Source organism: Sparus aurata, chromosome 19 (assembly GCF_900880675.1).
Source record: "Sparus aurata chromosome 19, fSpaAur1.1, whole genome shotgun sequence".
In the NCBI taxonomy this organism is placed as follows: Eukaryota; Metazoa; Chordata; class Actinopteri; order Spariformes; family Sparidae; genus Sparus; species Sparus aurata.
This window is the reverse complement of record NC_044205.1, coordinates 15,407,133-15,423,893: the sequence shown is the minus strand read 5'-3', so window position 1 is coordinate 15,423,893 and position 16,761 is coordinate 15,407,133. Positions and strand designations below refer to the sequence as shown.

General features: G+C 42.0%; 2 protein-coding genes across 3 annotated transcripts in view; one reads left to right on the top strand and one right to left on the bottom strand.

Moving 5' to 3' along the window:
• Positions 1–23: 23 nt before the first annotated feature.
• On the bottom strand, positions 24–12,379 carry pcyt1ba (phosphate cytidylyltransferase 1B, choline a). 2 transcript variants are annotated; one of them, XM_030397962.1, is made up of 8 exons: positions 12,120–12,379; positions 6,506–6,605; positions 3,316–3,432; positions 3,072–3,223; positions 2,846–2,924; positions 2,610–2,752; positions 2,020–2,208; positions 24–1,833 (listed from the first exon to the last, which is right to left on the bottom strand). In XM_030397962.1, exons 1-8 carry the CDS (start codon positions 12,198–12,200, stop codon positions 1,609–1,611), a joined length of 1,086 nt encoding a protein of 361 aa, XP_030253822.1. In that variant the 5' UTR covers positions 12,201–12,379; the 3' UTR covers positions 24–1,608. The 2 variants fall into 2 exon arrangements, with proteins under 2 accessions (XP_030253822.1, XP_030253823.1); XM_030397963.1 differs by lacking the exon at positions 12,120–12,379 and adding an exon at positions 10,198–10,401.
• A 1,492-nt stretch (positions 12,380–13,871) lies between these two features.
• Positions 13,872–16,761, top strand: part of pola1 (polymerase (DNA directed), alpha 1) — a 60,893-nt gene continuing 58,003 nt past the window's right edge. The window contains exons 1-8 of the mRNA XM_030398869.1: positions 13,872–14,041; positions 14,547–14,674; positions 15,184–15,280; positions 15,371–15,448; positions 15,563–15,678; positions 15,803–15,865; positions 15,951–16,052; positions 16,530–16,683. Coding sequence (XP_030254729.1) covers positions 13,993–14,041; positions 14,547–14,674; positions 15,184–15,280; positions 15,371–15,448; positions 15,563–15,678; positions 15,803–15,865; positions 15,951–16,052; positions 16,530–16,683 — 787 coding nt within the window. The 5' untranslated portion in view covers positions 13,872–13,992. The remainder of the gene's footprint in view (positions 14,042–14,546; positions 14,675–15,183; positions 15,281–15,370; positions 15,449–15,562; positions 15,679–15,802; positions 15,866–15,950; positions 16,053–16,529; positions 16,684–16,761) is intronic.

Here is a 16,761-nt window from a genome sequence, read left to right as displayed (position 1 = left end):
GGGGAAATGCCGTTAAGTTCACATTCAGTTATAGAGTTTTGATTTATTTACATATCAAGCCGTCTGAACATTAAAGTTTAAAAAATAAAAAAAGACACACATTCCCAAAGTTTGTACACATAGTGCAGATTAACATGTATTGCGTACAGGACATCTCTACATTGCATTAGGGTATTTATTGTATCGTTGGGCTGGAAGAGAGGTCTGCTCCGGCCTGGCATGAGCAAGCAGATCGGAGCAAAAAAAAAAAAAAAAATCATTACTAACATTTCCAGTAATTGCAAGTAAAACACTGGGATGATGTTCCGGCTTTATGAGGACCTAACAGTTCACCTGGAGGGCTTCGATTTTTGTTTATTTCAAGTATCATCAGAGTCCTAGAGGAAGGCTTGTATCTCCAAGTTGGCCGGGTTCGATTAACAGCTGACATCATATTCCAGAGAGCAAGAATGTCTGCTAAACGCTGAAAGATAAAACATGGGAAATCGAAGAAATAAATACATGGCTTTTAAATGCTGAAAATCCACAAATGTTCCAACTTGTTGCTCACAACGAGACGTGATATTTGTGTGGCATACTGGACGACTGCGGTGATGAGGGACTTGTGTGTTCGAGTGATTACATTTACTCTCTACTGTGTGGTCTCAAAGAGTTTACATTCAAGAAGCTAATACATGAAGTCTGTCTCATCACAATCAAAGTATTTGGGACTATCTAACAGGCATGTTACAGATTAGAAGCATTCTGAAAGGCTAAGATCTTAATGGGCTCGTTTTATGAAGCAGCCTTTCTTTAGGTCTTTAAAACTAGGATTATATTGTTCGACTTCAATGGAGGTCATCTTTTCTCTGGGATAGGTTTTAAATTGTCTTTGTGGTTAAGTGGTCATACCGGTGGCGTGGGAACGAGTCAATCATTCTGGGTGACTGAATTTGGGGTTCCTTTCCGAGCTTTTATGTTAAAATGGTGTAAAAAACATCTGTTGGTTAATTCCTAAATCTCAATTCGACAAACACAAAAGTACAAAGGAGTGAATCCGATTCCTGTTGATGCACTGAATGTCACACATAGTGTCTGTAACCTGGTGCCTACTCAAGTGTAGTGGCCACAGTAGTTACAGGAAATCTTGGCATCTTTGAAGGAAAGGAAAAAAAAAAAAAGGCTGAACTAAACAGAAGAGGACCAAAAGCAAAGAGGTGATATTATGAACAGGCTGTCGGACAGTCTCTTTCAGCACTGGACAATCCAAAGCAAATCCATTGAAAGATGCCGCAAAGCATCCTGGACCGTCTCATGATATGTGTACATAAATGTGTACATAAACTGTGTACATAAATCCTCATCCTCTCCACTCGGTTGCCCAGACAACAGAGACAGCGATGGCTTCTTAGCTCTGCAGCACAGAATGAGCTTCGTTTCACGTGATCACCGTCTGCCTTGCACATCCTTGAGGTGAACAGTTTTAGTATCCAGCCAATGTTTGTAGGAGTGTGTGTGTGTGTGTGTGTGTGTGTGTGTGTGTGTGTGTGTGAGCAGTTCTCAGGCAGTGTACTGTGAGTGAAGCGTGTGTGTGTGTTTGTGTGAGTATTCGTGCGTTCAAGAGTTCATCTACTTCTCATCTTCATCCCCTTCGCTCATGCTGCTTATAGAGGCAGACGCTCCTTTAGGGGAGGTCGGGGGCGATGGCCGTGCATTGTGCCAGCGGGCGGGGGGAGACGGGGGTGAGGGAGAGCGCAGGGGGGACAGTTCGCGAGGAGGGCTGTTGCAGGGCGACTCTCTGGGGGACAGGGCGTAGGACAGCATTCGCCCACTGCGCTCCTGAAACACCTGTTTCTGCAGAGAGAGATTGTGAGCGTCATCAGCAAGAACTTCGTTGACAAAAACACACTTTTTATTTCAAACATCAGTCACTGACGTTACGTTCTGGTATTTTAAGAACAAACTGATAATATCCAACTTCAACAAGCTACAGATGATGATCACGATGACAGTTAGGTCCTTGATGAAAAAGTTACTTACCCAAGTCCCATCAGGTCCAAAAAGTTCTAAGAAGTTGCCGATAAACTCTCTGGACTTCTCTTCCCACTTCTGAATGAGGTCGTGACTCTTCTCCTCCACGCGGTAAACAAAGTGTTTGCTCTTCTCCTCGACTGTGCGAACCTTCTCCTTCATCCGGTCCACTTGGTTCTGCAGACGGTACTTCTTCTCCTGAGGGGGATTAAATAAAAATGTTAAAAAAACAAACAATCCCTGACGAACCAGAACCTCTGTCTTTATGCCTTGACTTGTAAAAATATGTAGGGGAATGCAAGCCATTTTAAACAATTACAATGTATTTCATGATTAATTAAACCAAATAAAATGAGTGTCAGTCCAAATCAAATTGTCCACATCTGGTTTCATGGCAAATTAAGCCACATAGAAAGTTAGCATAAAAGCTACAGTTTACGCTTAAACTAACTTACACTTACACCAGAAAATGTTCATTTCCAGTTTCATCATTTTGTTTAAGGTTACTACTAGAATACGTTTACATACTGTCCAGTCGTGCAGCACTGTATTCCCCCTGTGTCTTAAACACTCTGTTTTAGCTCCTGTCATGCTCTTACATTGATGTAGCTGACGTTCAGCTCCTTGGCCGTGTAGCCACGTTGGAGGTTGCGCCGGGCGTAGACGTCATAGTCCCTGACGATTCTGGTAATTAAGTCAGATGTCGAGATTCCCTCTGTCCGTTGTGTGGGCACAAACATCCCTGATATGCATGCATAAAAAGGCACAGGAATTAGAAAACTGCCCGAGAGGGAATACACAAAGCTGTTTCCTCCTCCTGGCATCACACACTGACCTGCCTCCTTGATGTGTTTATAGACGTCCTCACTTCCTGCTGAGGAGTATGGGATATCGTCGTGAGCCACAAAATCGATCTGAGGAGCGATCAAAGGTCACGCACAGTATGGCAGAAAACACTGCACTGATGGACTTAAGATGTGTTGTTATGACAGCCTCTGGATGCTTCATGCACCATTTAATACTGAGATACCGTAAACAAAAAAACACACACACAAACACACCTTGTGTTTCTCTAGGAACTCGGGTGTGAGAGTCCAGGGCGCATCTCTCAAAATCTCGTCGACATAGCGGCAGTGTCTCAGCGCTTCATAGCGCTCAATCTCCGTCATGACGGTGAAACCCTTGTATTTGTGGGTCAGCTCATCACTGCACACTTTTCCGAGCACAAACACAGAAACATATAAATCACTATCAGACAAATCTGTATGAGTTATTCGCAGCAGTGCGAGTGTGCGTCAGTCCTACCTCCTACTATAAGGTAGGTGTTAGGGAAGAGGTTCTTGGCCTGCATGAGAGCACGAGCGTGTCCAGAGTGGAACAGGTCAAAGATGCCATCTGCGTAGACTCTGACCGGCCGGTCCACTGAAAACACACAGCGACACAACAACATATGCATTAGGACCAACTGCAGCGCTAACATAGGAGAGTAACGGTGCTGAGTTTCCATATCACATATTGAAATACCAAATTCTCTCTCCTAAAACCTCATCGCTGTCTTTCTCTCAATTGTCAGTTTTTACCAAATGTACCTAAATCGCACTTTTTAGTCTCTGTCTTCCTCTTGCCAACGCTACCCATAATGCAGCTCAACTGTCAAAAGAGCCCAGATTCTACAGATTCTACTGTGTTCAGCTAGTCGCAGCTCGATTGACATCACTTGAGACTTCTGAGCAGACATTGCAAATGTGCGCTGCTATAAACATCTCACTCTCTTTTGTGTGTACACTGTGTCCTTGGTAGAATAACGCCTAACCACACATGTGCTACGTCGATTTGGAATAGCAGGGTTAAAAAAACACAAACATGAAAGAATGAGCTGCAGTGTAATTTGTTGTGCTTAAGTGGTGGGAATTATTGATTAGTTTCAGTTAAATTAGCAGAAAACAGTTGACACAGAGGGAGCCTGGAGCCGGGTCAGTTGCCAACTTTGACCTATTGGCAATCCAGACTTATTGCTCCGTAGGCTACGCTAATGACACATAACAATCAATAGTATGTTGTTGGTCTGGGCACTTTCTGGTGTAACTCTCACACATAGATTCCTAGAGAGATAATTCTACTGTTCAGGCCTGATGCAATATCATGTGCAAGGACTTTGTTTTTATTTGTATTAATAAATCATTATCATTGTGAATATTAAAAGTCTGAGTTTGAATTTCTTTTCAAAAGCTACATAGTGCCCCTTTAATATTGTGACACTCAGACAGTGTTACTGACTACATTTTTTTGACAGGTAATTAGTGACTGTATTGGAATACATTTTTATAGTAACGCTCCCAACCCTGACTGTAGGATTAGCAAAAGGAGTAGCTTTAGAAATAGAACTATTTATAGTTTGAATGCAATAGTAGTAGTAATAGTACTAAAATAGACGCAGTAGCAACTGCACTAAAAGTAGTTGCTGTGGTGATAGTGACACTGTAGCAGTAGTAGTTTTACACTGTAGCAACTGTTGTACAGTGTAATAGGAGAAAAAGTAGAGGGGCAGCATTAGCTATGAAAGCTGACACATAAATGAAAGCTAAATGATTTTTTATCTTTTGGATGCTACCCATAACATATTCATGAAAAAGGCATTTTACAAAATGGCTGCAGCAGGGCATCAAACCACATGTTGTCAGTCATGTAAACTCACTAAATCATGAAACAATTACTGATAAAGTACTACTGCTAAAAGCTGAAATCTTGAAAAATGTGAACATGTGAACAGGGCGGCTCAGGGTTAGAACTAGCATCTTGTTATCGGAAGGTTGCTGTCTCAATTCCCCTGGTCTGCATGTCGAAGTGACCGTGGGCAAGATACTAAACCCCAAACTGCTCCTGATGTGCTGGTCGGCACCTCGCATGGCAGCCACCACCATCAGTGTATGAATGTATGTGTGAATTACTGTAAGTCGCTTTGGACAAAAGCATCTGCTAAATGCCCTAAAATGTAAATGTTCTTAGAAGTGAAAGGAGACAGTGGACTTAAATTTCAGGTGTGTTTCATGTCTGACAAATAAAGATTCTTCTTATTCTTCTCTTAACCATTTAAGTTCCTCAGGAAACATGTAAAAGGAAGTTGAGTGATGTTGACAGTCTAATTTTGATTTCAAAATAATAAACTTGTGTCACACAGTAACACCAGTGAAGCGACTCTAGGGGAGTATATATTTATAATATTTAGTGTTATTTACATTTATTCATCATATTATCATATATTCGATAGCTATGTGTACATTATTGCAATTTAAATGGTAGAAACACATGGTTTTGAACTCAAATTACAGCACTTTCCTTCTATACGTGACGGTGGGGACAAGTTGTTTGGTAGTGCTTGGAAAGTTAAATAAGTGATTAAAAAACAAATATTGCCAAATCGGTGGCCCACAAGACAGTACTTGTTCAAATAACCCATTGATTTATTGCAAAATATGAAAAAATTTCAAGCGTTTTTCATGTGTTATTTCTCTGTAAAGGCTGCAGACAGAAAAATGGAAGTTTTCCATTGATAGTCGTATTTGTGGTGATAGCGATACTGTAGGAGCAGCAACACCAGTAGAGATTGTGGTAGCAGAAGTAGATCCAGAGGAACTATTGGCCGGTGGCAGCTGCACTCGCAGTTGTTGTAGTGCAGCATGTAATGGTATAAAGAGCACCGTTAATGTACATCTGCATCTAGCATCAGTAGGAAAGTGTAGTAGTGTAGGGTAGCAGTGATACTTTCTGAGTAGCGACAATAGTAGCAGCAGCAACAGTACCGGTAATTGTAATAGTGGAAGTAGTCTCAAATATAGTAGTAGAAGGCGTATGTATGGTATGTAATTGTAGAAACACTAGCAGCAGCATAAAGTGAATCAGTAGCAGTAATGTAGTATATAGTAGTGGTGTATGTATGTGTAAATAATAAAAGTGGTAACTGCGATATTAGCAGTCGCTTTAGAGGTAGATGAAGAGGTAGCACCTGCACTGGCAGTAGTTGTAGTGCAGTAATAGTATTAGTAGGGCTGAGCAATATATATATATATATATATGATATACATCAAGTGTCTTTTCCTGGTTTGAAAGGCTGCACTGCAGTAAAGTGATTTCTAAACTTGTCAGACTGTCCTACTAATTCTAATACGTCTTCCCCAACTTAGTCACTATATCCCCATCTCCGATGATTACTGATCAGAACTCTGTTATTGTTAATATTTTGTGAACGAACCTGTAGTCAACCCAACACTATTGTCGCGACATCAATATCCAAATGGGGCCTGCTTGATCAAAAATACCGGGATGGTTGATTTTGAGGCCCAGTCCTAACATTTACAAAGATATAAAATACAAAATATCAAGGTATATATCGTATGTTGCTAGTAGTTAGAGAGGGATAAACATGACAGGTGGGGAGTGGGAGAAGGTGGAGGAAATGTATCAAGGAAGGAAACCGAGCAGAGTAGGTCTACTGTACCTGGTGTGCCTCTGCGGGCCTGAGTGATGCTGAGCTTCTCATGAGGGGCCCGACAATCACAACTGGTCTCCCTGGCAAAGATGGCGGGCTCTGTCAAAGTCTAAGACAGAGAGGAGGACAGAGAGGCGGTTGTAGATAAATACAGCACAGACATCTTATTCTGGAGGACGATTGGACATCGAAAACACCCACCCATCCCTTCAGCAGCACATGGTATGCCTCCCTCTTCCATACTCATTACTTTTACAGTAACCTCCATTAAGTTATTGACCACAGCCGACGCCTGCCTGCTCCATATTGGGCCGATGGATTGAGAGACAGACGGAGCTGCACTCAGCGTTATCGATCACTCTGTGTGCGTGAGCAGACTTCTGTGTGCAGCCTATTTGTATGTTAACATGTGGCAGAAAACAAGGTCAAAGCTATTGATCTCCTGTTTACTAGAAAAACTATTTTTGAATACATAAATGTAAATGAGGCAGATACAGAGAGAACAAAAGACAATGGGACGTGGGAGCAAAGACGGGTGAAGGATGATACGTTGCAGCTACATCAAGGTTAAAGTGTTGCAGTGTGAGCCTGCCTGAAAAATTTGTCTTTGTATGCCATCTGTTGACCGCGGGGAATACTCACTGAATCTCATTCACACCAATAAAACAGAATCGTAGTTGGCGCCGAGCAGAGAGCTGTGGGGGTGGGAGAGGAGGATGAAAAAATGGAAACAGATTCGGTCTCTGTGGACCACACTGGCAAACTGACGTCAACACATCCTCTAGGAGCAGCAACGAGACCAGAGTCTGGCATGACAATACGGTCCACAGACACAGGACTACTCTTTCAAGAGAGAGTTACATTAGTAATGGTTATAAATTAATCCGAGATGTAAAGTGGTCTTTCAGGAATTTGTGACATTGTACTTAATACCCACAAACCTTTTTGACGGGGCAAGACACCTGCCAGTAACAAAACATTAACATCTGGGAGGTGCAATAACAATGTTCAAGATAATTTTGTGCTAAAGGGAAGGATTATCGACATCAGGTTTTTAATTATGTCATGCGGAAATTTGAAATATGTCAAAGATAAAACACTGGTTGATTTTTACCTTTGAAATACTTTGATTTTTAACTAATGTTTTGAGTGTGTGGGATCCCCCAAAGACACGAGGAAGTGTCAGCAAAACACTGCGGGTAAAAGATCTGTAGAATTCAGCACTATGACGCAACCCAGTCACCAAAACTAGTATTACATTTGCATCAAAATAAAGCTTTGCCGATTTACGGCTCAATTTGTTCAATCTTCACTTTGAATCATTCACATTACAAAAGCTGTGATGTTGAACTGAATTCTTGAACGCACTGAAAACACACATATCATTCCCGAGTATGATGTCACAACACGCTCTACGCTCAGATGTAGGTAATGAACTGCTGTTTCACTTTCACTTCATTATATGATTCACTGCAGATTTAGAGGTGAGGTCTGAAAACAGGCTGTTTATTGTGGACAGGTGGATTTTAATTGACATGCATGCACAAAGATGGGAAGAAATGGATTACATGTAATCAGGATTATGAAAAAAGGTAACTAGTCAATCCAGATTACAATTGAAAAAGTGTATAACTGGATTGTAGTCACACTGTCGGGGATTATTTGATTATTCAGACTCATGAAAAGCACGTCTGTCATACAGGGTTTCAGAGGCAAGCGCTCTAGTTTGTGGTGAAACTGGCAGGGGTAAAACAACTGTTATGAGTCAAGATGTATGGTTCAAACAAAAGCAAACAACATTGCATTTCAGGCAATGTCGCAGCATAACTCACGTTGACTTAAAAAATGTGCAACATCAGAACATCTATATCTAGTGCAATCTGTGCCGTCATCTGCAGAGACCATGGCCAGTAATGTTTTTGTACTAGTTGAATTTGACCACTTGTAAATGCTGAATACGTGTGATAATGATTCATCGATGTTACTGTAAGAAAACTTTAGTTAACCGACAATCAGAGATGGGCACAAATACACCAAAAGGTATCTTGTGATTATTTTACAAATACTTGCAATCAGGTATTTCAAAATAAAATACAAGTAATTAGTAATTTAAAAAAATATAAAAAGACACTGTATACAAACTGATATTATTGCATTTTAGCCATTTAGCAGCCTCAATATGGGTTGGATTTTGTTGGACAAGATTTTGATTAGCAACAGATTGGAGTCAAAATGTTGTGGTTTTTGTTTGTCATTCAAGTAACTTGGTGTTTACTGAACTCCTCATGTAGCCTACTCTAATTTTGCATCAAACATAGGTCATGTCAGCGGTTTAAACAGTTTTCAGTATGACGCCCATGTCGATGATGCATTATAGCACATTATGACCTTATTTATAATGTGTTTTTTTGGCCTGTTCTTGCATTAACTTACACACAGTAACTTACAATCACATTATAATGCATTAGAAAAGACATTATAATGTGTACTTGGTCTAATAAGTCAATATAAATGGTTTTTAGTGTGTGGTTATTGATATAAAGCATTTTGAATGGTGCGATCTAAAACATTAAAGGTACGTTGATCATGCATTACAGACATTGGTGTCACAGTGAGTTATCATTATTGTTATAGAGCATTATGAATATTCATAAAAGCTTATAACTACAATTATACAACACTATAGGTCCACTATAATGCATCATATGGTCATAATGCATTATAGACATGGGCGTCATAGAGGGTGTTACCCAGGTTTCTAATGGAAAAACCTCCAACATATTTCATATATTATTAATGATTAACCAATACTTGATTATTCAAGGCAGCCCACTATCATTTAAAGAATCTTTAATGCTGAATATGCTAAATGTTTGAGTTGCTGACTGACCCAACCCTGCATGCAGCCCACTGTCAGAAGTAACAGCTAAAGAGAGCAGATAAAGAGCCACAGCCACAAGAGGTACGGAACGAAGGCATTCATTTTATAACATGCCATAAATATGAGACTCCTGTCATGGCATCCGCACGTCTCGTTTTCAAACTGGCTTTGAACACAACTGTTTCCATTAGAGAGCAACAGAAAAAAAACAAAAACCAAAAAACAGCAGAGAGGCTGAGGCATCCTCATCCCCCATGATTCCTTGGGCACGGTAAAACAAAACAGGGGGTTTCCTCTTTTTAAACACTTAGCACAGGGCAGATGGTGAGGCTTCAAACTAACTGACATGGGGCACATGGGCCTATCAGTGCAGGCGGTCAGCAAAGCCCTCTCTGGCACAGGCAAAGAACATCTGGCATAAGTCGGATTAAAGCCGAAAAGAGAGAAACACGAGGACGGGAGATGGCACGGGAGCACAACGGCAGCGAGGACGAGACAAGGAGGCAAAGATGGACCGCTTGGAGGAGGGAGGAAGGAGACACAGTGCCGCAGTGTCCCCCTTGGCAGGTCTCTCCTGCTGTGTTGTCCACTGTGTGCACCTCACATCCTTCATTCAAACATGTCCACTCAGCAGTCTGAGCAGCGCCTCCTATGCTATAGAGGATCTGTTTCGTAACCGCGGAGAAAGCAGGAGCCTTTGTCTTCCTCTCTCTTGCTCTCCCTGTCACAACACACACACACACACACACACACACACACACACACACACACACACACACAGAGCGACAGACGAGAAAAACACACGCTAAAAGCACCCTACCGTCCGAGGATGGGGGCAGGTGTGTTCAAGCTCCTCCATGATTCCCAAAGACTCATGGGATGTGGCTGTGGTACCTCTGTAACGTGACTCAGCAGCATCAGTGAGGCGATGATGCCTCTCTCCTCCTCTCTCCTCTCCTCTCCTCACCACTCAGTCTCTTTCTCCTTCCCTCTGTTCCCCCCGCCCACTCTCTGCTCTGTCTGTCCTCCCTGCTCCTCCTCCTCCTCCTCCCCCCTCCTCCACCTCCACCTCTCTGATCCCCTGCTGCAGAGAGGAGGAGGAGGCAGTGAGGAAGCCCCACTCTGCAGCTATTTCACGGCACCACAAAAGGGACGATGATGATTCTCTTAAGTGAATGTTGCAAATATATTCGGTTTGATTTGACTTGTCAGACTGATCCAACCTATAGAGCAGGGTTGACCAGAGTGGGTTCACTTTGGGCAGCGAGTTCTTTTTTGTTTGAAAAATAATAATTACAAAGAGTTATCCTCAAAATCATTGTTCACGTTTTTTAAAATTCTTTTGAGGTAAATTTATCTTTAAATATATAGGATCTGCTTCATTTATATGCACAGAAAGACAAAGTTAAGGGAAGTTGGGATCCTGACACAATTTTGCATCGTAATGATAAAATTAAAGGTGCAATATGTGAGACTTCTAGTTGAAAATATTCACAAATTAACTTGAGTAATCAACAGAAAGTGATTGTGTGTTGTGTGCTGCAGAGATGTCAGCTGAAGTTAGCATGCTAACTGGCTAGCCTGAGCCCATCTTGGTCCAAAGCTCCTCTACTAGTGGTGTAAACAGCAAATCTCACCTGGTGCTCCGAGCTGCCACTTTAGACTGCTAGCTGCACAGCTAATTGAGCTAACTAGCTAACAGCAGCAACACTTAGCAGTTACTCTCATAATATGCCGCTTCCAATTTCTTTAGAGTGTGCATTCAAAAGGTGGCCATATCTGACATATTGCACCTTTATATTAAATTGACATCCACTTTTGGTCCGTGTCCTGGCAGCAAATTTCAGTTTTGGCCCTCCAAGTGAAAAAGTTCAGGCCCCCCTTCTATTGTAGCTTTTTGCTGACGGATGAAAATCATTAGTATAGATGTTCTGCATTGACAGCTGTGCAAAAGAGAAGGAGACACCTACAGACAGATGCCCCTGTGTATGTCTAAGTGATTTAGACCAGGTTGCCAATCATTTATGAGGAAAGCATTTTTAAAAATGCAGAAATTAGCCAGACAACATGAGGAAATTAGATTTTAAAAAATTGTTCTTGAGAGCTGCGGGTGAGCCATCGCGTCTATAAACGATCTTCACTCGCAGAGCCGATGAGCTCTCGCCATGGCGACGGGAAAGAGGAGAGAGCTCCAAGAGAAGGACCAATCAGAGAGGAGCTCCGGCGGCCCAGCAGTGTGAGAGGTGAGGATTGGTGGAGTGGCCCATAGCGCCATCAGTGAGATGATACTGAGCATCACCACATTTGTTTACAGTTGAACTGAGAGCATCTGATAATAAAGGGTTTATTGATTTATTTTTTCTTTCAGGTTTGGACTGTCTGCAGCGGATCTGATATGGAAAAATATAAAAGTTTAGCTTCAACGCCTTGTAGAAAGTTGTTTGGAGTATTATTATCTCAGTATTTGGCGTGTAAAATGTCTCGTTGCAGGTACATGGCTGTCTTTGAAGCTAACAGTCACACCCATTCATGAATAGTCTGGTCTTCTTGTCACACCAAACTGTATTTGACATTTGGCACAAAAATGAAAATGTGACGTTAGCTTTGCTTCAGACTACACAAACTACACCTCCGTTGTTCTGTTTCCCACTATATGATACTTGGATAACTTTCCGCTGTCGGGTCAATAAAACACAGTAAGTAAAGGGTCGTAATGTAGGATTTAGAGAAAACACAGCTTACCTGTCGGGGTCCTCTCCTGCTACAAAGAGGCGCAACAGCTGCGCAGCAGGGGTGCGCTCTGACGCGTCGCTGCTTGACCATGGCGTCCAAAATCCAGTCGGTTATGTAAAGTAAAAAACAATGATGTGTTAAAGACTTACTCCTCTTCTCTGCTTTGTTGTTTAGTCTGAGGCAGGAGTTTGTGTTTGCTCCTGCACAGCGGGCAAGTGCAGCAGAGCGACAACAGTCCGTCTGTCCGTCTGTCTGTCTGTCGGTCTGTCTGTCTGGTCCCATCAGCTGCTCATCCCTGATGAGCTGCGACAACTATGGGCCACGGCCCATTTAGCAGACCTTACAGAAGAACATACAGCTGTACATTGATGAACCTGCCCCTGTTGTAGCCTACTGCCGTGGAGGATCTTCACACAACTGTAACTTTTAGCCTCATTTTTAAAAAGTGAACAATGTGTCTCCTGAAAAAAAAAAAAAAAATGATGAAAGGCTTTTATAGACTATAGGGACAACACATGTACACACACGTATAATACTTTTATCCAATTGACACAGATGAAGTTACCAATATGGTAATGTGCCTATAATCCCACTGTACTGTAGGCCAGTAGGATCATGCTAATATATAAATTATCACAGTGATGTTTGGTATAAAAGCCTAAATCAGCTCTGGGGATGAAGGACAAACCACGCTTTGTGTTTCCATTGTTGGACTCACTGTCTCTGTGGCCCCAATCTGGGACAGGAACCCATTGTGCCCTCCTCGTCTCCATGGAAACGAGCTTCATGGGGATACTGTAGCCTACACAGGCAGGCACTGACTTTTAAAAAAGAGGGAGAATGGTGTAATGCTCAAATATGAGAATCCAAACTTGAGGACAAGGTTATGTTGGTGAAAAAATACCTGTCTTACAAGAAAAGTTTCACTGTCCTGCATAAAACCTGCAGGAAAAATAGGAAAAAAAGTTTCACTGTATACTTTATTTTACACATTTTGTACCATATGTAACTTCAGCCAGTAGAGAGTGGTTAGAATGCCTGAAAAGTTTGCTATATGTGGAATAATTACAAAAAAGAGAACCCCAAAGACCTTGAGGATAATTAATGGAATACCTGAAACATTATTCAATGAAGAAACCCATTTTTTTCACCTTTGTTTCATGGTTAGAGTATATGTATAGAGTATATACTCCTTTCTGACTGTGTTTTCATGACTGAAATGAATAGACAGAAATAAGTACTTTACTTGAAAGGGCTGCTGTGTCATTTTGAAGAAGAAATTTAAAGCTCAGAATTTATGTTAATGAGGTAATAATACACACAGAAATATTATTTTTTTCACAGCTAATTATGAAGCTGTTCTCAGAGAGTTTGTTATTTTTTTTACGTTTAGGCATTAAAAAAATCAATGAAAATGCTCTCTTCTGATTCAAATGTCTTTCCCAAAACTACATAGTGCCCCTTTAAATACATTGGCTATTGTAAGTTTGCTTTCATGATTGAGGGTATTTAATATCAGAGTACTGCATCTTATTTTTTAGCATCATTATTGTATTGTTCTCTTCTTTTGGTCATTATTGTCAGATAAACATAAACGAATTAAAAACATCTCAGAACTTCTCACACTGTAGAAACATTTAACTCTTTGGTCTTGAATCTGTTTACTCTACATCCCCGTTTCATTGAACAACACCGCCACCATGTGGACAGGAGTGGAAACGTCGCCTCATTCTCATTGGCTGACAGCGCTGCGATGTCACTTCCTGCATATGACATTCCCCGGGAAGACGATTTGGCGCGGACTGCCCTGTTATTGTACTGACCTGCCGCCGCGTTGAGCAGCTGTCAGTGAGCAAACGTTTAAGGGGTAAAAGTTAAAGTTATGGCTCCGGTTTCGAACCCAGACAAAGACACGGACTGTCCGGACGGCGGTGAGTGTTCGTCTCTCGTCGCCTGCTAGCTTGGTTCAGAGGTCTCGCGCAGGGAAACCGAAGAAGTTAGCTAACATGTCGGCTAGCTTTCACTAACGTTAGCTTTCGACAACAAGCAGCACGTTTAGTCTGTTAATACTTTATATATATGTTAAACTTGATTTAAAACCCAAGCCAACAATTTGCCATGCGAGTCTGGTATTATTAAGAGAAAATAACAGTGTTAGCTCACTACAATGTGCTGATATTGCTGTCTGTTTGTTAACTTACATTGTCACAACCGCAGCTACTTGTAAGATAGTCATGAGCTAGCCCCTCCTCTCAATTACAGAAATGGTAACCATAACATATGCTAGTAGTCGAAGTTAGGGTTAAACAATGCTGTGCGCCTGCGATCCTTAAATGTGACGTGAGTGGTGTATTTGTGGGGACATACATCTGCCTACAAAACTGTCACGGCCCTACCTGCCACTGTGTCATCATGTCGATGTATCCTTCTCCTCAGACGATGGAGGAGATGCCTGTGGTCTGGCAAAGTCTCGCTCCCGACGAGAGAAGAGGGAGAAGACGGGGAGGAAGTCAGCACTGGAACAGCTCAAGAAAGCCAAGATGGGGGAGAAGATCAAATATGAGGTGAGAGACTTAAGTGTTAGTGCATATACATCATGTGTGCATAACTGGTTATCCCTCGATCTGTGTGTAATTGTTTATATGTAATTCAACTCAGTGTTTGACAGCGTAATGTGACCTCACTTAGTGATGCAGTATATGTAAGGGCCTCATCAGCTGACTTGTCAAGATCCATTAAAGTTTGGTCAGACTTGAATCAAATGTCCTGTAAGCATGAACTGTTTAGATTATTATTTATTTTTTTCTGAATTGAATTGTCTTTGAACACAAAGGACTGCGTTCTGTTTGATAATTAAAATGATCAGTCGATGAATTGGTCAGCAGATATAAATAAGCCCTACTGGGTTCTAAAATGTTCTAATTTCTACGTAATATTAATCCATATATACGTATTATAAAAGTTATTTTAGTTTATTTCTTATTACTGAACATTGGAAATTCCATTTATGGCTGTGTTTATTCAGGAATTCTTGTTTTAGCTGTTATGATCAACAAGTGTTTATGTTCTCCAGGTGGAAGAATTCACGAGTGTGTATGAGGAGGTGGACGAGCAGCAGTACTCGAAGATGGTTCGAGACAGACAGGAGGATGATTGGATTGTTGATGATGGTGAGCATCAGTCTCCTGTGTCCACCGTGGGAATGTGTGTGATGAAGGAAGTCTGACGATGAAAGTTTGTCCTCTCTTCTCTTCCCCCAGATGGAACAGGATATGTGGAGGATGGAAGAGAGATCTTTGACGATGACTTGGATGATGATGTAGTTGAAAAAAACAAAGGTAACCATTCATACAACATTGTTACACAACAATTTATGTGTATTTTGAGGCTGAGTGTAGTGAAATGTGGAGTAAATAGTTTTGTTCAAGGTGTGAATTTCTTTGTATTTGCAGGTAAGGCGGGTGCCAAAGGAGCAGACTCCAAGAAAAACATGAAGAAATCTGTTGTAGCCAAGCCCAACACCATTAAGAGCCTCTTCATGAACAGTAATGTCAAAAGACCCGCCGAGGTATGTTTGTGCAGACATCATGTCAAGACCGTTCCCTGTGCAGATCCCGACTTAAAATAAAAGAGATGCTTTTTACTTTTTCTTACACTCGCATTGACCGTAAGAATAATTTTGTTTCCTGCAGAAAGACGTGGACCTGTCCAAAGATGACCTGTTAGGAGATATCTTACAGGACCTGCACTCTGAGGTTGGTCCCATATCATTTAGACAGTGCATTGCTCATAGCAAGTTGTGATATTTGCCTTTAATATCTGGCTCTCCTGTTTTCTCAGAAACCCAATCTCTTGACTCCTCCACCAGTAGTCACTCTTAAGAAAAAGAAGTCTCTCGGATCACCTTTGAACCCCTTTTCCATCAAACCTCAGATGCCAAAGGTAGCCTATGGCATATCATAACAGGGTTCTCCCCAGAAATTCTTTGTATAGCGGCGCACCGTCTTTCCGGGGGGGGGGGGGGTTGCGCGACCGCTCGTCAACGTCAGTCCGGGGGGGGGGGGGGAGACACGGACGTACGGACAGCCGGTCATCAACTCCGTCAGCCGGGGGACGGACGGACGGACGCTCATCGCCGTCAGCCGGGAGCTCCTAGCCGTCAACCGGGGGACGACGGACGGACGGACGGACGCTTGACACTGTCACGCGCGGAGTATAGCGGCGCTGACCGAGCGGTAGAGCGGCGCAGCGCCGCTGTTCCACCGTCTGGGGAGAACCCTGCATAACTATCAATCACAATCTTGAAAATTATGTAATGAAACTTGGCTTTAAACCCATTTGTAAAGCATGTTCTTGGTCGGATTATACATTTTGAATTCTATAATTTTAAGATATTGTATGTCATTTCTGTAATACCAGGAGTCACCCTCCGCTATTGGAATGAAGGCCAAAGTCATCAGGCCGCCACCTTCTGACTCAACACCCAGGCCATCAGCCCGCCCTCCTTCCTCCTCAGCTGCTCCTCCTGTAGAGAGGCATAAGGTGAAAGTGGAGGAACCAGAAGAAGAGGAAGGTAAGAAAGAGGGATACATCAGTCCTGGCTTTTTGCACTTTTTGTCCTTTCTAGCATCTTATCTTTTATGACAATATG

Excerpts from the sequence above, each read along its gene's own strand:
- pcyt1ba (XM_030397962.1), bottom strand. The coding sequence starts at position 12,200 with ATGGTCAAGCAGCGACGCGTCAGAGCGCACCCCTGCTGCGCAGCTGTT. Across the intron at positions 3,433-6,505 it reads GGCCCGCAGAGGCACACCAG|TGGACCGGCCGGTCAGAGTC; the intron begins GTACAGTAGACC and ends GTGTGTTTTCAG. Across the intron at positions 1,834-2,019 it reads TTGGACCTGATGGGACTTGG|AAACAGGTGTTTCAGGAGCG; the intron begins GTAAGTAACTTT and ends CTCTCTCTGCAG.